The 20628-nt window shown below is 44.7% G+C and overlaps 1 protein-coding gene across 1 annotated transcript in view; it reads right to left on the reverse strand.

The window, feature by feature from the left end:
- Positions 1–397: 397 nt before the first annotated feature.
- Positions 398–20628, reverse strand: part of wnk1b (WNK lysine deficient protein kinase 1b) — an 82954-nt gene continuing 62723 nt past the window's right edge. Inside the window, exons 16-39 of the mRNA XM_083999229.1 lie at positions 18098–18370; positions 16654–16724; positions 16347–16500; positions 16032–16148; positions 15556–15666; positions 15412–15463; positions 15165–15308; positions 13278–14208; positions 12780–13105; positions 12613–12674; positions 12225–12281; positions 10924–11007; positions 10762–10798; positions 10600–10679; positions 10207–10491; positions 9782–10053; positions 9549–9624; positions 9319–9448; positions 8202–8399; positions 7633–7725; positions 4461–4502; positions 2709–2881; positions 1919–1975; positions 398–1810 (exon numbers count right to left, since the gene is read on the reverse strand). Coding sequence (XP_083855355.1) covers positions 1379–1810; positions 1919–1975; positions 2709–2881; positions 4461–4502; positions 7633–7725; positions 8202–8399; positions 9319–9448; positions 9549–9624; positions 9782–10053; positions 10207–10491; positions 10600–10679; positions 10762–10798; positions 10924–11007; positions 12225–12281; positions 12613–12674; positions 12780–13105; positions 13278–14208; positions 15165–15308; positions 15412–15463; positions 15556–15666; positions 16032–16148; positions 16347–16500; positions 16654–16724; positions 18098–18370 — 4257 coding nt within the window. The 3' untranslated portion in view covers positions 398–1378. The remainder of the gene's footprint in view (positions 1811–1918; positions 1976–2708; positions 2882–4460; positions 4503–7632; positions 7726–8201; positions 8400–9318; positions 9449–9548; positions 9625–9781; positions 10054–10206; positions 10492–10599; positions 10680–10761; positions 10799–10923; positions 11008–12224; positions 12282–12612; positions 12675–12779; positions 13106–13277; positions 14209–15164; positions 15309–15411; positions 15464–15555; positions 15667–16031; positions 16149–16346; positions 16501–16653; positions 16725–18097; positions 18371–20628) is intronic.

Genomic DNA, 20628 nt, shown 5'->3' on the forward strand with positions numbered 1-20628 from the left:
GTTTTCTCCTCTAGAAAGGTTTCTGCTGTTATTGCTTCAAATGGCAACAGAGAGGCGGAGAGAGGGATGGAGGGAGAGGTGGAGTCGTGATGGTGAAGAGGTGGTTTGGCGTGCAGAGGAATCCGGAGTCCGTTCCAACACGCGTTCCTAAAGTAAGTAAGCGGTGGAACAGGAAACGGGCGGTGTCGGGGCTGTTATGACACACCAGCGCTCTCGTGTCTCTCCACCTTCACCTGCTCTCCCGCCTCCACCTCTCTCTCTCTCTCTGCTCCAACGGTTTGTCAGACCTGGGGAGGAACAAGACACAGGAAGTGACGGAGGAGTAGCCATCATGACTTCTTTTTTTTTTTTCTCAAAAGCTGACGAGTCACAGCTCCACAGAGCTGCACCTGCTCTCAGTGCGGTTTGTTCTCAAGATCCTTTGTGCTTTTAATGGAGAGAAACTTCTCAATACTGAAGAAAAACCACTTCCTGAACTGATTGTACTTAAGATAATTATCTTATTTTACAGTTCTAAACATTTATTTTTCTCTGCTCTTGCTTGATATTTCAGCCTACTGTGCCCCGTGATGTTGACAACACTAAGCAAAACAGCTGTAATGTGAAGACCAGCTGTGTCCACCTGTCCTCCCCTGTATCCACCACTTTACTTTTTTATTAACTGTAGTGGAAAAACTGAAAATATAACAGTCTTCCCACACAAATTAATGTAACATTAAGATGTTATAGGAGCTACAGTGTGGACAGAGAGACTGGAGTTGGATACTGTGAGATCTGGTCTCCACGTTCCTCCCTTCAACCTTCATACCAGCATCAAGCAAGGACAAATGTTCCCCCCCGCCCCCTTCCTGTCATGTGCTACTAATGGACTTGTTCACGCAATCTCGAGCATGAAATGGAACCAGGTGTGTGACCAAGCCGTAACAGCGCGTACACACACTACTCACACACAAACAGTTATTAACAACAGTCCCACACCCTGTCAGAACCTCTTTGGCCATTTTATCATTGCACTCATCAGTCTTTATCCTTTATTCTTGAGTATTCAGCCGACTGTCACAAGCCCACAGTCAAATACAGCGAACAGGAAGATTGTGTGGCTGCATTTGTGTCTGTGTCTACAGCTTCTCGCACACTCGGATGGAAGCAGAGGCAAGTAGAGATCAGATCGCTCGCGTGGTTTCTCTTTCCTGGTTTCTTCCTTCCTTTCTTCTGCTTCTCCTTTGCTCTCATGGACAGGTCAGCTTCTGACATTTACAGCTCCGCGCTCCTCCAGTTCTTCTGTCCTCTCCAGCTGATCCAGCCCAAAACAAACACTCTGCTCCAAACCAGTTCAGTCCAGTCGGGCCGTGATTCAAACCAGCCCTCACCCCCAGCCCTACGTGGTCCTCATATTGGGCCCTCCTGGGTTGCTGACTGACTTCTGCAGAGCGCTGGTCAGGTGGAAAGCCTGGAGCGGCCCTTGCCCGGGAATTTGGCCCTGTGGGGTGGAATAGGGGGCCAGGGGCTGGGAGGTGCTGACCAGCAGAGGCCCGGGCTGTGCTGGCGCTTGGTGTCCAGTGGACAAACCGTGAGCCGGACCAGACCACTGCGCACTGTAGGCGGCGGTGGGGGTGTAGTGGATGAACTGTGGAGGCTGGGGTTGGGGTGGAGTGGAGGAGGCAGGGGGGTGGCACAGCGAGCCCTTGCGGGCGGCCATAGAGGTAGCAGTGGTGGGGTTTGTGGGGAGGTGGGCGGAGCCTCCAATGCTGCTGGGACACAGCTGGCTGGGAGCTGAGTACTTCCTGCTCAGACTGGCTGACTGGATGACCTGGACCAGGAGGATATGTTACATTATTAAATTATAATATTTCATTACTTTGCTTTCCTAAGACTAAGTAAGCAAGTTGTGTGTGTGTGTGTGTGCGTTTAGACTGACCTCGTAGCTGTGTCCCTGTGTTGGAGCTTGCTGCAGCTGTTTGGCATTTCTCTTCCCCTGGAAAAGTTTGCATGTTGTTAGTGCTTGATGCTTTACTCACCTGTATAAAAAAACCTATCAAACTAAATACGTCACCAAATTAAACTAGTGTTTAAATCTTTATTATAGACTAAAAATGACTTCACTTCATTTATTCGCAGTCTGGAACAACACATTTAATGCATGTTTTTCACAACATGTACCTCCATTCTAATTCCATTGCAAACATCTGTATCTAAATGAATATTATTAAAACTAACACTTTCATTAAGTACTCAAGTCTCAAATAGTCCATTCCTTGTTTAGTCAGCAAATGGTAAAAGGTGTACTATAAGTCCCCAAAGTCTTAAGGTGGTGTCCTCAAATGTCTTGTGTTGTCTATTCAGTAATCCATGTATAGAATAACTGAAATAACAAGACTAAGAAAACAAAATAAAAAAACATACTGATTCTGTATCACTGTGCAACAACACCAGTGAACTAAATCTGGAGTTAGTGAAGATGTTAACTCTCAAGAAGTGCCAAATGGATACATGTTTTGAAAACATCCCGGCAGCCAAGTTCCAGTAGGTTTTGGCTGAGGTTTGTTTATCCTTCTGACCACTCTGGATTTTAACAAACTACCATTTAGAGTTTAGTTTCTGTCTTCTTGTCTGTAAACTAATTACAGGAGCTGGTGAGTCACTGTGGAAGGAACACGCTCAGTGTCAAAACAACTTCTGCTGGCTTGGATCAGCAAACGGCAGCACACCTGTGAGAGGTTCATGGCGTCTCTGGCCCAGTTGTCCACCAGTTTATGGAGGTCGTCGGTGAAGGTTCCTTTCCTCTGGTGGGGGGCCGACATGGTGGGGGCCAGACACTGGGAACCGCCCTGGCTCTGGCCCAGACCACCTGAACCGCTCACTGCGTTGGTGCTGTTTGTCCCTGTGAGGAGAAACAGAGAGGGGGGAGAAGAGAAACAGATAATGTGAGATACTACTCAAACAATGGGATGGAACTGAATGAATGCGGATGTGTGTCCCTGTCTTGACCATGAGGGGGGTTGTTATGGTGACAGAGGCTGGTTTGGGGCAGGTCAGCATGTCGACATGATTCTGTTTTAATGATGGATGTAATGATGATAAACTGGATAGAGGAGCATTTCAATGCAGAACATTGACACTTCTGTCCACAACTATGGCCAAATGTGTCAGTACATACACATGGTATTAGATTATGGATAATATGTAAAGCTGTCATGCCCAGCCACAGTCTCCTCCAAAACACTGCTACACAACAGTAGTGATGTTGATCACAGTGTAGCCCTGTGTACAGATTATCTGTGTGTTCATTTCTTTTTTGACCAGTAGATGGCACTTGAGCTCTGTTACAGAAGCAGCTAGTTTGCTCTCCACCAGTCCTCAACATCAAACTTGACTGCAGAAAAAAAACTGGCCTGTTTGTCTACATGTAAACAGCTTCTGTTAAACATTAAGTTGTTATTATACATTATATAACACCAGTACCATTATCATACCATGTTCTCACCCTGCATTTCTTCATGTCAGCACCTCTCTACTGAGCCAAGAGGAAACTAAATGACTAAACATTACATTGTAAAACCCCTCATCTCTATACTGTCAGTCACAGAATCTCTGAATAAATGAATCCATTTCCACCAAAATAGTTCAGATACTATAAATGTGCATCTTTCACAATGTTTTATCTTGACATTCAGGCTAGTAAAAGAGGAAACAAGAACTATAACTATATATTTATTGTCATACTATCTTGTTTTCTTACTTAACTACCTCCTTTTACTGCAAAGTACCTAACATTCAGATTTGAAGTACAAGTAGCTGATGCATTTCCTTTACAGACAAATGGAATCCAAAGCCATGCTGACAAAATGAGCCTGGCTGTGAAATATTTATATGACGCGTTCCAATCAGACATCAACATGAGGAAGGACATAATATGCAGGGATTAGCCAGAGAGCTAACCATACAGTTGGTTCGAACAGAAACTGTCATGTCATGCTAAATAAAATGGAGGAAAATAAGAATGGGGAGACGCTGAGTCATGACTGACTGCAGCAGCATGGGATTCTGGGCAACGTAGTCCGGACCACAAGCCATGACAAAGGAGGGGGAAAGGGAGGGGCGGAGTGGTGAACGGCTGATCAGGTGAGTGTTTGTGTGTTTTTGTCTGTGTGTGCGTGTGTGTATGCACGCATGTGCATGCAACTGCCAGTTTGAGTCTGTGATGGCTCCTCAGCTCAGTCATTTCAAAGTCAGACACCGATCACAATTGTCTTCACCAGATCCCTGAGATTTAAAAATACTCTGTTCCCATTTGAAATAACTGAACTGATCTGATCTGATCTGATCTCAAATCTGGCAGAAGGTCAGAGTTTGAATCTACGCGTTATCAGAGGGTAGCGGGGGGGAAGCGTGGGGGAGCAAGTGCAAGGATGAAGGAGGGGTATGGATGGAGGAGAAAGACCAAAAAGAGAGATAGTTACTACAGAGCTGGTTGCAGGGGCAGACTTTTTTCACCATCTTCCCTGCGTGGCCGGAAGACAACAATTGGAGGATTTGGAGAGAGTCAGAGTTAAACCCCGCCCACAACACCCGACAACCAAACACAATGCATCCGAGTATGATTACTTTAACTTAAAGTAGTCAGTAAACAACACTTTGGGGTTGAGTTGCCCAAGAACATCTTAACACAGATTAGTACAAAGAGACCCTAGAAACCAGAACAGATACGACATTAGAGTGTGAATGTCCAAAATTATTTTCAATGTCATGGTGTGTCTGCTGTGAGATCTGTATGCTGCACTGTGAGAGACGCTGACCCCAGACATCAGGTCACCAAGCTGCTCTTTGACAAGGCCACGTTATGTGGGACATTTTCTGAGGAAGTGCAGACACCGACCTTGTGCATACTTGTTTGACAGTTACTGCAGCAGCAACAAACGACAGGTAATCCCGGAATATAAATACTTTGTAATAAAATACGTCACATCCATACTTATATGGACATGCTCAACTGGGAGCTAAACTGAGCTTTGCTTTCCATGTCAACGATGACGTTAAACCACCAACAACTGTTGTTACACTGCCTTGAAGTCTCTGACCGTGCACTGTGGCTTTAAGATGCTTTTGGGTAACCAACACCTGATGATTCTGAGTCCTCTCTACAGCTCACAGGGCCGTACCAGAACTGGGTCCAACATAAGATTCATTTATACAGACGGGTGACAAATTAAATGCTAGACCTGAATAAATGAGTGGAGAAATGTCCAGAATGCAGATGCACTGCACAGTATAATTACTGTATAAAGGTGACATCCAGAAATGCTGAGCAGGCCCAGCTCATTCTGACTTAGAGAGAGGTAAATAGTGACTGAGATTCGGTCAAAAAAACGCTCAACTGGTGCCTGTTGATCTATGGGGATCATATAAGGGTCGCACATTGTCGCCAACGGTTCACATCTGAGGGCTGTGATGCTTGTGCATCAGTGCGATATGTAAGAAAAAGAGAAGAAAAAGGTCTTCACCTGGTGTCTGCCAATATCAACAGAAACAAAGAAAGGAACATTACAGCAGAGCTGCAATGAATAGACTCTCATTAGAAGGATGAAAGCACATTTGAGATTTTAGTGGGGAAAAACAGCAGCACTGGAAAAAGTGATTTGATCAGATGAGTCATTCTTCACCATATTGTCAACATGTGGCTGATACATGTGTTTATAGACCTGGAGAGTGGAACAGGACTGAATGCTTGATCCCTACAGTGAGGGGATCCAGCAGCTCTGTTATGCTATGGGTGGGTGGGGGGTTCACTTGTTCCTTCAGAGGGAGAGGTCACTGCAAATCAACACGGACATTTCTATCCTGACGAGAGTGGTTTCTTCAAGGATGATAAGGTCACTGATTGGTTTGATTTTGGACCAGTGTGTCAGACTACGCTCTTCATTACCATCACAACAACAAATGAGGGAAGCCAAAGAGGAGTCAGGGTGTTCTAGCTCACATGGTGAAACACATTACGTAGGATTTTCCTTTAATTTGTCACCCGTCTGTACATCAAAGCTCACTCCAGACCTCTGAGTTGCTTTATCTGATTTGTTCAGTGTTTGAAATGGCAAAAACAAACCGGTATTTTTATTTGGATATCAAACATCAACTTTGTGCCGAGTTAATGTTCTTTTTCTTCCCGAGCTGGATGTTTACGAACAAGAGCAAGTTACTATCACTTAGACCCAGGTCTGTCTCTCTCCCCTCCTGGCTGTGCAGTGACAGAGGGGCAGGTGAGGGAGAGAGGGGGTGAGGATAGTAAGTGAGGTAGGGAAGGATAGAAGGAAGGGAGAGAAAGGGTTTGAGCTGCGGAGGGTTCAGAAGCATTCAGATACATCCCTTTATCAAGCACAAAACAGTTCACCAACACTACATATTATGATTATAATATGGAGGAAAACAACTGAATTATAAGTAAACAATAAATAAACAGTATTCGAACAGAACCATGTTTAATTAACCAAAACGGTTTAATTTAAATAAAAGAAATAATGTCCCGACACAACTCTCAAGTCATCACGTCTCAACTTGTCTTTCCTTGTTAGTCTAAGAAAAAGTTGAAGATGGATTCTGTGAGGATTTGAAAGTCACATTGACACACAAACAAAACTTTATCATCCGTCTCTAGTTTATGAGGCCTACAGATGAAATGGGCTGGAGTGGTGTGCTGGCAGTGCCGGCTGCCCACAGTGCGGGTTGCCATGCACTTGAAGCCTAGTCAACTGTTAACAGGTTGCCATGGAGCATTAGCGGAGTGACTAAAATGTAAATGCACCGCGCAATGAAATTGGCTCATAATTTACGTTCATGCAATTATTTCTACTTGTAATGAACTAATCCTTAACATGTTGATGAAGCTCGTCCTCGGAGCATCATTAGTGCTCAGTATTATTACACTCTATGTAACAGGACATGGATCAACGCCTCCATCTCCACCGTGCCCTGCTGTTGAAATCAGATGCCGTGATGGAAAAAGACCGACAACTGCCTGAATTCATTATTTCAACAGTGGTAGGTGCACTGTGCAGATACACCAGCTGCTCTTCTGCTGAATTTCGGACAATAAGCGACTGCTTAATGATTGTTTTCTATAGCACTTGCTGTTACCACCAGTAGCCATGCGTGTCCCCTGAAACAACCACTACTGAAATGAAGAGATAAAGAAAGGAGGAAGTGCTTATATTTAATTTCCCCATTACGCTCTGCATCTAAAAAGGTTTCCAACATACTGTACTGTACACAGGAAGGATGTCTGTGAGAAAGTTAAGTAAAATCACAGAAATAAGCCACTGATTTTAGTTTAGAGACCTCAATTTAAGGTAGAAATTTAGTTTGGCTGGTAATTTGGAGCTAAATACTTAAAAGAAAACCTCTATGTACTCCAGGAAATGTACTAATTCTTGAAAGCTGACTTTATAGGATTCATCAGATTTCTGCAGGACACTGGTGATATCAGAAGCAGAGGGTCTTCTTCCATCAAAGAAGAAAACCCACAGGAAGACAAGATGACTTTGACTCGATGGATGTAAGAGTAAAAAAAGAAAGAAAAGAACTAAAGTAAGTAAGGATGACGGATAAAAGAGAAGAGCAAAGAAATAAAGCGTTACACACAAAGAGCCAAGCAGGGCGTACTCAGAAAGCGCGTCCTCCTGCCGCCAGGCTTGAAGGCCAAACGCTCCGAACCCCAGTTGAACTTTACACAGCCTGAAGAGAGGGAGGAGGGAAGGGAGAGGAGGAGAGAGGAGGTGAGGAAACAGAAAAAGGAGAGTGCAGAGGATGGAAGAGAGATGCAGAGAGAGGAGAGGAGAGGAGAGGAGAGGAGAGGAGAGGAGAGGAGAGGAGAGGAGAGGAGAGGAGAGGAAGAATGGCAAAGAGACAGAAGACAGAGAGGTCGTAGATGAGAGGGAAGGAAAGAGATACAAGTGAAGGATACACAGAAAGATTGTAACAGTCAGTTAGCCGTCACGTTGCTTTACACAGACAGAGAGAGAAATAGACCAAGAAAGGTAGAAAAAGATGTGAGGGAGTGAGGACGAACTGACTGCATGCGTTCGTCTTTTTTCTGCATACAAAGAGTAACAATGAGCCGCTTCAGCTCAACGACTGTGTGAAGTGTGTTTTGTGTGGTGGGGGAGGTGACGAGGCCTGCTATGAGCTGGGACTCCCAGCAGCGTGCCTACCTGGGGTGGGAGCGCACAGGCTGGGGACAGAGAGTGCCGCCTCGCTGGTGTAGGCTGAACACAGGTTGTCGCTGGAGGGAGAGGGCTTGAGGGGCTGGAGTAGAGTGCTGCTGCCTGAATCGGCTAATCCTCCTGGGGCTAGCAGAGCCAGCTGGCCGGGGTACATGGTCGGGACGCTCTGGGCGGATAAAGTGCTGCCTGGAGATTGCACAAGGCGTAGGCAGGAGGGGAGGACAGGGCAGGAACGACACACCGCAGGGAACAGAGACACACACACACAAACAGACGCACACAAACACAAAAGATAACAGACAGATAAGACACCCGTCACCCAAGACATTCACACAGACAAAACCCCCATCACACACAGAGAAAAACACACGGAGGGGAAAGCAGTCAGAAATGTTTAAAGCTCCGAATCTGCTCCAGCGTACACCCACATGCACGTAAAACCAAGCAGATGAACACACACGCACACATGTGCACACAGATGCATAAACACAGAGACGGTGTAATGTTAGTGTAAATGTCTGTGAGCACTTTTGGCTGTAGTGGACTTTGGGCTGAATATTTTGATGGCGAATTACTGTTCGCCGAGGTGAAGGGTTAAAGGTCAGTTCATCCAAATGACAAAGAATGCACATCATCTCACCTGAGCCTGGTGGTATCGACCCATGCTGATGTTTGTGGTTTAGTCTGTCCAGATATTTTATTTGTGTTGCGCACAAGATCCGAAAATGACTTAGAAAGTTGGGCAGGATTTTGATGAGAAACCAATGTACTGGACAAACTGAGGATTTAAACTGATGATGATGATCATGTTTGATAAAGCCAAAGTTATTGCACTTTATCCTGAGGGGGAGATGAATAACTGCACCAGGTTTCATGGCAGTCCATCCCAAGGTTATTGAGACATTTCACTGAAAACCTCCAATACCAACACAGTGCTACACAAAAGGTAGAGGATCTTCAATTCTTCAATTCTCAGTAGGATTCATTGTCTTGGCTTGGACCACATTTCATCTGAATGGCTTGATACCGCTCGAGGTAAGTTTCTTAATCTTTTGGAATTTGGGTGAACTGAGACTTTACTGTAAATGTTGGAGCGAGAGCTTACCTGGCTGTAACGGACTCTTGCTGCCGTGTGTGGAGCTGGTTCTGGACGATTTGGAAGATTTACTTTTGGTGGGTCGTCTCCTCCTGCCAGTCAAAGCTATAACTGGAGGGAGCACTGCTGCCGGAGGAACCTGCACCAACACCAAAGACAAAGAAAGAATGGCTGCCTGTTATAAAACTGGATGTGATGCTGTTTGAAGCATCTGCACTGATGTCACTGAGCTGAGTTACCTTTCCCAGCCTGGTAAAGAGGCAATCTATTTCCTCCTTTTGACGGGAGTGGAGGGCCTGGATTTCTCGCATGTGCCTGGAGGTCAAGAGAAGGAACAATAAATATGGGATACAGAGTAAAATGTTAACAGGCAAAAATGAAAGAAATTAGAAAGGAGGAGAGTTTTTGATGGAAGTGGGAGAATACAGTTTGTCTTTTCTCTCAGGTTTAAGAAGAAGGGAGGATAATTTACTTTTCTCTGAGGCGGTGGACTTCACGTTTGAAGTCTTCATCCTCAAATTCGGAGTCGTTGTCGCTGCTAATGTAGGAGTTGTTGAAGGAGTTGTTGTTGAGACTTGGCAGGGAGGCTTTGTGAGTGGAGTCTGGAGTCAAAATCTGCCCAGGATCGCTGGGTCCGTTAGCAGCCTGGGCGGCGGGTGGAGGGGTCTGTGTGGACTCGAGGCTCTGCTCCTGGGCACGGCTGACTGAGAAGCGACCAACACGGGCCTCAGGGTTGGTGGTGACCTGAAATGTAGGACAGCAGAGTTGTATGAGAAGTTTTTATAAATGTGAAGGGGATTTCTAAACTTATTTATTGCAAATTAACAGATGAACACACATTTGAAAAAAACTTGTAAAAAAAACAACAAAAAAACAAACAAAAAACACAAAATATACCTGGAAGCGTCCAATGGTAGTAGTGGGCTTAGGAGAGGGGCAAGGGGAGGTCAGGGGGGGAGGGTGGTGGGATCCTCCCACAGTCTTCTGGGGGAGCCCGTCCACAATGTCTCCTCCCTGTCCTCCTCCCCCTCTCAGAGGAGATGAGGAGTCCTTGTGCAGCGTGTTCTCTGGGCTGGAGAGACTGGAGGACGAGGAGGAAGAGGACGAAGACGAGGAGGTGGTGGAGGACGATTCAGTGCAGGCCGGGTGGTGGACCGGAGGCTCCTCGGCAGCCAATGAGACCTGAGTGGAAAAAGCAACAGACACATTTTAAGGATGGGATTCAGTGTATTGTACATGGACAATGCAGCAGGTATTCATGTCCGAACTGTAGCATGAGAGAGATTTTACCTGAAATCTTCCGAGTTGAATTCCACCTGCAGAAGGACGAGCAGGAGCGGATGCAGCTTCATCATCCAGATAGAAGGGGACTGAAAAAAAAAATGGTATAATTATAAAACGGACACAGATACAGACACAAATTACGGAATTTATTAAAATATATACACATACTTGGTTGTCCCACTGCAGATATGCCACTGTGAGAAGCCTGGGGTTTGTGTTGGCAAAGGAGAAAATGTGTTAACATTAAGCCATGTGATTGAATGAACATATACAATACAGTTCAATGTCACTATGAGCTACTAGATTAATGGTCAATGTGTGTGTGTTCACCTGTGTGTGTGTGCTGACAGGAACAGTCTCTGGGCTCAGTGCTCTCCTCAGCTGTGCATCCAGGTCCTCTAGAGGCTGCTGGGACTGAAGAAAGACAGATACACTTTTAGATACACACATATAAAAAATAAAACACACGCAGACACACACAGAGAGGGTCAGTATTGTGGTTGGTTAGCAACATAAGCACAGATTAGCTAAAAGGACACATGTGGCTATGGCAGCTGCAGTCATTATCTACTAATCTCTGCCGTTCAGATGAGTAATCCAAACTAAAAAAACTAAACGTGCAATGTAAAGAGCTTGGTTTTGTATTAAATAACACCAGTTTATTTATTTTTTATCAATGATTCAGTATGCAAATAAGGATTTTCTAAGTCTAATTTTTGACTTTTCATTCTGCATCATCATCATCATCTCTCCAGACGTCCTCTCTCCTGTGCAGACACGCGAGGTCTTTCATTCGCTCAAGCATTGTGACTGCAATTAAAAAATAAATCATTAAAATCCAATCTCTTGCGAGCGTTGACTACAGAGGGATTATCTTAATCAAAGAGGACAAGTCTCTCCCCAGAGAGTTACATAAGAGACGAGACATGAATATGAGTGCCTTGGCAGGTCTGATTTTTCATAGAAGGAGCTACAGGTCATGTGTCTGTGTTCTCTGTGCTGCTCTAGTTGAGTGGAAAGTCTATTTTTGGACAATGGCATTCACAGGCGCAACAACAGCCTGGAAATTAAAGAGCGTCCACTGTGTGTCTGACCTGAAGTACCTGCTCTGACTGCTGCCTCTCTCTCTTTCTATCCAATTATGTTTCCATGCCTCTCACCCTTTTTATTCACCTGTCTCTCTGATCGTCTACCTCCAATCTCTTTCTTTTGTCTCCTTTATCTTGATGATTTTTTCTTTTTCATAACATTTTTCTGTCTAATTTTGGAATCTATGATATATCTTAATCTATTTTATTTTACAAGTTCTGTTGTTAATTTTTATGTGTATTTAGATGTTTGAGATGTAAATTTATTCTTTTTAAGTTAGATGAGTTCATGATGGAGATGAAATACAATGTTTGAGTTGTTTTTTTTTTGTTTTCTGTCTCTTTCTAAGGTTTTGTCACATGGTTAAGCTTTAATAAAGCAGGAGTGAAGCAGAAGCACCATCTATAAATAACACAACTCACATCAAGACAGGTACAACTAAGAAGTGACAAAGTTACAAATATATAAAGTGCAGTATGAATGCATTATAACATTGCAAAGGAGGCGACACTCTGAAAAATGAGCTAAATAAAAACAAACACCTGTATTAGACAAGGTCCAGGGAAGGGTGGCAGGAGTTCTGAAGGAGGAGAAGTGGCCTAATCCCAGAGAAAGAGAGGTCATGAAAAGTGGGAGAAATGAGAGGGAGAACGATTGGTAGAGGAGGTTAGAAGAACGGTGTTCATTGGAGGGAATGTTAAAAGAAATTTCCATGCCATGTGAGTTGTAGGGAAAGTGAGTAGGAACATGTTGGTGCCTATAACTCCAAAACTATCTTGAGATTTAAAAGTGTAGTAGAGTCAATTATCTTAGTAGTTTCACCTAAAACATGCACATGCTGTCTGATCTAATAATTAAATACATATTAATGGTTTGTCTACAGTTAAAATAAACCAATATTTCTATGTAATAATAAATGGTCTTACTTACCGGTACCCTGGATAAGGGGGTTTTAGATGGAGTGGTCTGGCCAAAGGATGAGGCAGGGATGACTGTGGGGGTTGAAATCATAAATATATTGAACAGCATTATAAAGGCAGCAACACTATATCAACACTGACACAGAGACATATCATCAACATAATTCTTCTACCTACCGGACTGAACAGGGGTGGAGATAGGTGTCCCGGGGCCCTGGATTGGAACAGGAGACCCCAGTGACCCCAACGCCAGGCTAGAGGGCGGCTGAGGAGGATTGGTTGGCAGGCTAGAGCCAGGTGTGGTCACAGACGTGGTGGAGGTAGAGCCGGGCCCCATCGGGGACGAGGTACCTGCCACCGGGACTCCAGAGGCAGGGTCAGCAGCTAAGATGTCGCCCTGGGTAGAGGGCACGCCTCCGCCGAGATCCATGAAGAGAGACCGCAACTTCTTCTCCAGAGCTTGGATGTCGTCCGGTTTGCCCTGGGACTCCGATGCCTCGCACCTGAGAAAAAGATTAATGAATGTTTTGCAACTTTAGCATTGTAACTATGATAAAGCTTTTCCAAAAATATACCACATGTTGGTAATTGACAGTTTGATACTGATTGCTTGGGATATATATTTGAGTTAGTATCAGAGGCAGAGACTAACTAAAGACATTTACAGACTCTTACCTTGCGTCACATTCCCCACAGTGTGTGTGCGTCTGCCCAGGCAGGGCTGCCGTCTGTGGCTGGGAGTGGACCAAGGTTGGTTGGACTGAAGGGACATTTGTGGTCACTGGCTGGAGCCCCGCAGAAGAGGAGGAGGAGGCGGCAGCGGGAGGAGGGGGAGCGTGGTGGGAGGTGGTGGAGGGGGCGAGCTGGGGGCCGCCAGTGATGGCAGTGGTGGGGATGACGGAGGAGGAGAGGGAAGGAGTGCAGGACGAGGTGGGAGAGCCCGACGGCTGATTGGAGGAGAGTTCGCTGGCGGCGAGAGTGGAGGAGGGAGGGGAGGAGACGTGGGGGACGGTCTGGGCGGCAGGAGGGGAGGTGAGCATCGTCGGGGGGATGCTCACCGGTGGTAAAGTGGAAGGTGCCGAAGTAGAAATGACAGCGGGAACTTTCTGGGTCTGAGGCAGGGCGAAGGCCTGGGGCTGGATTTGTGCTTGTCCCTGGATCTGCACCTGTCCCTGGGTTTGTGGAAGTACTAGCGACTGAAGGATGGACTGACTCCCCACCGTCGAAGGAGGAGAGGAGGAACAAGGACGACTGAGACAGACAGCAGCCACAGAGGAGGGGGTGGAGGAGGAGGAAGGGGGAGGAAGAGAGGCATCCAAGCCCTGCTCCTGTGCCTTGTTTAAATTAGAGAGGACGAGGCCAGCGGTGGCGTCGGCGGTCGGAGTGACGGTGCCGGCCTGTGAGGGGACAGGGGCAGCTGCAGGCTGAAGAGGAGGATGGGTGGAGTGAATGGAGGCCGGGGCAGTGCTGGGCCCTGGATCGTACTGATTCTGGTTCTGTCGGAGCTCAGAGAAGGCTTGTTGTAAGCTGATCGCTCCTGCCGACTGGGACAGCACCAAACCTTGGCCTGGAGTCTGAGACGGAGCTGGAGCCGAAGCTGGAGGAACTGGAACAAGAGAGAAAGACTAATTGAAGATACAAAGCCCATAGTGAGTTCTAGTCTTTGGAGAAATCACATAATGCTCATTTGCAAAGTAACTAAAAACTATTTTTGTCAAATAAACATAGCGGAAGAAATTATTATGGAATGTAAGAATGAGGTCATGTCACTGCAAAACATCCAAGCGATGTGTGTGTGTTTGTAAAATCTGAAGGAACAAGGACATTCATCATGAAATCCCAGGTAACATTCATTTATGAAGGAATGTCAGGTTTCAGCATGTACTAAGTTCAGAGTGTGGAGATGGGAATGCAATTAACCACTTAAGGGAAACTACCCACAGTCTACTGATCTTGATTGGATTTGTTATCTGCCTTGCAAAGGTATGTGGAACCAGTAACGGTATACCTTATTTCTGTTTTGCATTGTTAAAAAAAAAGAACCAAAAATCATTGTGATTTATTAGTTCTTCACTACATTGTCTTAGCTATGACATTACAGTGTGATATAATGTAAAAACCTTATGTACATTTGATGGACTGATGTTTGAATTCCATCATATCTGACACAGGCTTAGATGCAGTTATTTATATTCCAGTGTTCTAGCAGAGGATCCTACAGTATCAAATTAAATAAATGCCTGTGTGTTATTGCATTTGGACAGAACATTTGGGCAATTTCCTCTAAAAGCGTAACAGCTTAATCTGATAAGGGTGTGTGTGTTTGTGTGTGTGGCCGTGTATGTGTGTGTGTGCGCGCGCGTGGTTGGCACACTATCACTTAATGTGATATCTGTGCATGTTTGAAGCAGAAACTTTGTGCATCCGCAGAAAAGCCACATCAACGTCATTTCCAGCAGCACAACAGGGAATGGAACATTAGTAGTGTAATGGCTGTAAAGAAACAACAACTTGTACTCATTTACTACACACAAACACACACATAAACCCACACACACTTACTGATTTCAGCAGGAGGTGCAGGAGCAGTAGAGGGAGTGGTGGGAAACATTGTTTGCTCCTTCAGCCTGGCTTCAGGTACGGGGCTGACGATGAACCTTCGACCTGCTGAATGGACCACTTGTGCTGTTGCACTGGGTGTGATGTCTGTGGAAAAGAGAAACAGTGACACACGCCATCATTATCCACCACTCTACAGCTGTTCATCTGCAAAAATGTAAATTACGGTTATCATAACTTTTATTTTTACCTGGCATAGGGACAGATATGACAGGAATCTGCTGCTCCATGTCTCCCGTCACCTGCTCATCATTAAGACAACACACTGTAAAGCCTGACTGATCGATTGGGGTCCAATGTTAATACAGAAAAAAAGACTGAGTGCTGGTTTTACCTGGCTGCTTGTGTCTCTTTCCAGACCCTTCTCATCAGCATTTTCTATCACCTCTCTGACCTGCTCAATAAACGACTCCCTCTCACTCTCCAGGATAAACTCACTCTGGACCTGGACACACACACACACACACACACACAAATACACAATTAAAATGTCAGATTCAGACGTTTGTGTATAATATGTGAAACAAACAAAGCAACAGCCTGGCTCATGCTTCCTGTGCCAGTGAGGTGTCATTCAGCCTCATGAGTGAGCCTGGTGACAACGCTCTAAATCAAAGCACAAGGACAAGAGCAAAGCGATTATGTGTACTTCAGTGGTTTCGGATGACGAAAGGATGAACGGCACGCGCACCGGCATGTGAAACATATTCCAGCCTCATAAAGAGCTGTTAACACAGCACCATGATGAGAGAGAGCGTAATTGAATCAAGAGGGTGGTTGAGAAAATGAAACAAGAGACAATGCAGGCACCATGATCTGAGCGATCTCCTCTGGGTTGTCACCGTCCAGGTCGAACCGGAAAGTCACCATCTTCCTGTTGTGGGTCTCCAGCTGACACTCTGCTACCCTGTCCCCTCGGTTGGAGATCTACACACACACACACACAGGGAGAGAGGGAAAGGAGGCAGAATATAAACAGATGAGCGTCTCAATTAGATATTCTTCATTACTTTGACTGCAGCTCTTCACACTGTAACAACCAGTAAATCCCGTCAGAGGGTACAGCACAAAAGAAGGTTTAATGTTTAATTATGACATTATAGGATTTATGGGATGTGCTATTACATTGAGAACATTGAGTTTCGCCTTGGAGGTCTTCTCGTGGCGTGATCGACTTCGCACGGAGCGTCTCTGATGTCGCTTGGCGGAGCGCCCTTCATGGCGACCTCCAGCTCCTCCCTCATTGCCGTCACTCAGACCTGAAGTCTCAGAGTGGCCACTGTAGGAGACGAAGGAGAGATGGGATGGGGGTCCAATTTAATGAGAGGACAAAGAAGAACGTGGACACAAAATGAGAGAGAGTGTTGCAAACATTTGGTTTCGTTGGCAGATGGAAGCACCAGGTCAGCAGATGTGTGTGTGCATTTATTACCTCTCTATGGACGAGAGAACTTGAGGTGGCTGTAGTTGGGACTGGGACAGCTCTGAAGACTGAGAGGCAGACTGAAACACACACAGGCAACATGAAAACACACACATACAAGAACTCACTCAGTATAATCACCTACAACACAACCACCAACACCAGGGAAACTTCAAGGAAAGAAAACACAGCAGGGAAAGCATTAAAACACAAGCACAGTGTGACCAAAGCAAGAGAGGAACTTTCAAGCAATGCCTTCATGATTTTAGAGTAAGAACTCAATCAAATTAATACATGAAGAGCAGACTTCTGCCTTTGGACAAAGCACATCCGAAATGGGTGCAACAACTAAACTAAGGACTAAAACTAGAGCATGGAGCAAAAGAAGCAAAACAAGAACAGTCGTAAAGGAAAAATTAAATAATGGAACTCCAATAGGACATGCAAACCTGATCTCATCTGCTAATGTCTTTAAATGATGGCTTCGAAATAATAAAAAACAAGTGACTTCATGTAAGGCTGGCACTTGGACACAGGAAGTCATCTGCACACAGTGATGGAGTGATTCTATTAAACACCAGTATCCGCGGACCAATCACAGCTGTGTTTGCTGCACAAACAACCCGAGAAACCTCTCCAGCAATCGTTACTTGATTGTGGATTTTTTTTTACTGATAAGCAAATCAATGTTGCCACAGTCAAACTAAGCCACACACACAGTTCAACGCAAAACAACAAACTGGTTATTATGCCTAAATGCACTGGAAAGCACCTAACCACAGATCTCATAAAATTAGACCAAACTGTTTTTGCAGTCATGCGTCATTGAGCATCACTGACATTTATGCGTTTGACATGTAATGCAGACCACACTGGTTTGACAACTCAGAGCAAATATGGATCCAAGTGGAGGTGCCAGAAGAATGGGCAGAGAATGCTGCAATTTTTCTTACTTATTAACCTCAAATTGCACCAATGTCATTAAATTTCACAATTTTCACAAAACACACAAAAAAACTGGCAATAAATATCAAAATAACCCTGTTTAAACTATGTTGTATGATGTATAGCAGACATGTTATGTACCAGTGAGATTCTACAAACTGGTTTTGTTCCCTGATCTAATAATACCATAATGGGCACTTGCCAGTACATTTCATGTAATTTAAAGCAGCCTAGAAAACACATTTACCTGATTATACAGGCTGTGACAGTTACGTAGTGACCATTTACTGAAACATATAGTCCACTGTACTAACATCTTCATGAGTTACCTACAGTATAGTGAGACGGAGTTCCACGAAACAAACAATCACTATGAAGCAGTTCCCTGGTTTAAATCAAGTTTAGGACCCAGTGACGACACCGTGCAGCATCTAACGTGGACAGATGTGAGGACAATGAACAGGGACATGACATCCACTTGGTGGGATTGACCGTCTGTGACCAGTACCTGGGGAGGGGCTTCCATGGGGGTATCAGGCGGGGCGGTGACTACACTGATGATTGGCACCACAGTGGCCAATGGTGGAGGCACAGGTGTAGCCACAGGAGGAGGAGGAGGAGGAGGAGGAGGGGAAACAATAGTAGGCACCACCCCGACAGAGGGTGGCAGAGGAGAAGGTGGGGAAGCCACAACCGGTGTCGGCATGGTAATAGGGAGGGAAGGCGAAGGGGAACGGAGCGTCACCAAGGAAACGGTAGAGGAAGACGAAGTTACACTGGGCTGAGAAGAGAAGGAAGAAGGGGCCAGAGAGAAGAAGAGGAGGAAAGGAAGATGAGAAGGAGAAAGCAGATGTAGCGAGAGGATTTGTAAGAAGTGAGAAGAGGAAAGGAACAACGTCACTGTGAAGACGACGGAGTAGTGATCAGCTGTGCACAGACAGCATCAATCACCATGGTAACATGAGTGAGCTGCAGAGAGTCATAGGTCTGACTGTCGTTTCGTCTATAATACTATAAAGGCTTCACATCAAAAAAGGGATGTGCCGTGGAAAAGAGCAGATCACAGATGTGTCAGCTCATGAGTCTTCATGTTTTCCGAGTAAGACAGCTGGAACATAGATCACGTCTATTAATAACAATGTCCCAAGCTCTTCAGTCAGACAACAAACTCTGTGACGTGACAATCGTGTGAAACACACGCCAGTCTGAGACCATGCAACCACTAAAAAAAAACTTCTATAGACAGTGTACGGCACAGTGTCAGTGGTGGTGCAAATCCAAGCAAATTCTCTGTGCAATGCAGATGGGCAACAATCAAACACAAATACACTGTGGAGATTTTGTTTATGTGATTGGAAGAGCTGTGCTGAGGTTAGTCATCTTATAGCTCCCCTGCTTGACCTCTGCAAAAGAAATGCCTTAAAAGTCAGGAGTCAGGAAAATGGTATGCTTTTCTTCACCAAGTTGTTCAAATCAAAGTTGAAGGGGCATAGATGAAAATACTCAACATCACAGTCCTGGGTATTTTCTATGTTGAGGAGTGTTTTTACAAAACTCACTCCAGTGAATAATAATTGGAGCACATACTACGCATGAAAAGGTCAAAATGACCCCCCCAAATATGTTGGGGTTGCTGCCTCTCAAACTGAACTTAGCAGCAAGCATACAAGCTAAATTCTACAGCTGTATTGCAGAATGTGCAAACAAACCAGTCAAGCTTGTTACAACTTACTAGCTTTCTGTCATTTGAACTAAACACCTCAATTACCAGTCCCTCATAGCCAGAGGACTGTGCTACGATATGCAGCACAGCGGTTAAATACACTGTTATTACCCCTCTGAACACAACGTGTCCAACTGAAGACTGCAATATTATTTATAACAAGTATCTGCTTCTTAATTGTTCTATTAATAAAGTATCTAAGTAACACTAAATTGGACTGAACCATTGATGTATATATACACATTTCAATATGTTTCCCATATTAACCATTCACTGTTGATCAGCTCTGATCCGGGAAATAATACCTCTCATTTTCCATCTCCATTTCCATAAAATTTGCTCGTGTATTTGCGTCCATGCATTTTAATCAGGTGGTTGATATCAAATGTTTTTTGTGAATAAAGGAAAACTACAAACTACAGACGTCAATACAGGGGCGAAGCTATGTCCAAAAACCACAAAGACAAATGGGATTAATCTGGCTATCAATATTCAGTTCAATTACAAACACATTCTCCAAACTAATCATAATTACACCCTACGATACACACTCATACAAGCACAAAGTTACACATAAGGATAGACACAATGGCACCTACAATTCACCCACATACAGTGATACATCATGATACCTGAACCAGAGCCAGATGAGCTACTTGGTACAGGAAATAAAGGTGCTCTATGCTGGGAGACGGACTGAGGTCACACAGCTAAATACACAAAACACACATACATGCACACACACACACGCGCATAAACACACATTATAACAAACCCAGTGAGACAGGCAGCATGCCGATGAGAGCCAAAGAATGGAAAGAAAAACACAGAAAACAAACTGAGTTGATGCAGAACTTTAAAGTGAGAGAAAAATTCAGAATGCGCAAAACATGCAATAGTTACACCTAGACCAGGTGTGACAACAACATGATCTTTGAATTTCCATTTGTTTACTAACGGCAACATGACAACCAACTCGCTGAAGACAGTCAAATAAAGACTTATCTGTCCACAACTCATATGTTATTCAATATCTATTCATAGGGAATGTTTGTCAGCTTTGTTATGTACATTTAATGGTACAAAACGTTTATGTCAAAACCTTTGCTGCTATACTGAATTTGGAGCTCATAAACTGACTCTATATGTGAATGTCTGTGTATGTAGGCTACAGTATGTGTCCATATTTGTCCCTGTGGCCTCCACGTTTCCACTTATAGACATACATTCATGTACTGTAAAACACTCAGAGAGATGTTTAGAACTCACATTAACTGTGAGATGTGCTTATGACGCCTGTAATGAGTCACCTCAGC

This window comes from Trachurus trachurus, assembly GCF_905171665.1.
Source record: "Trachurus trachurus genome assembly, chromosome: 23".
In the NCBI taxonomy this organism is placed as follows: domain Eukaryota; kingdom Metazoa; phylum Chordata; class Actinopteri; order Carangiformes; family Carangidae; genus Trachurus; species Trachurus trachurus.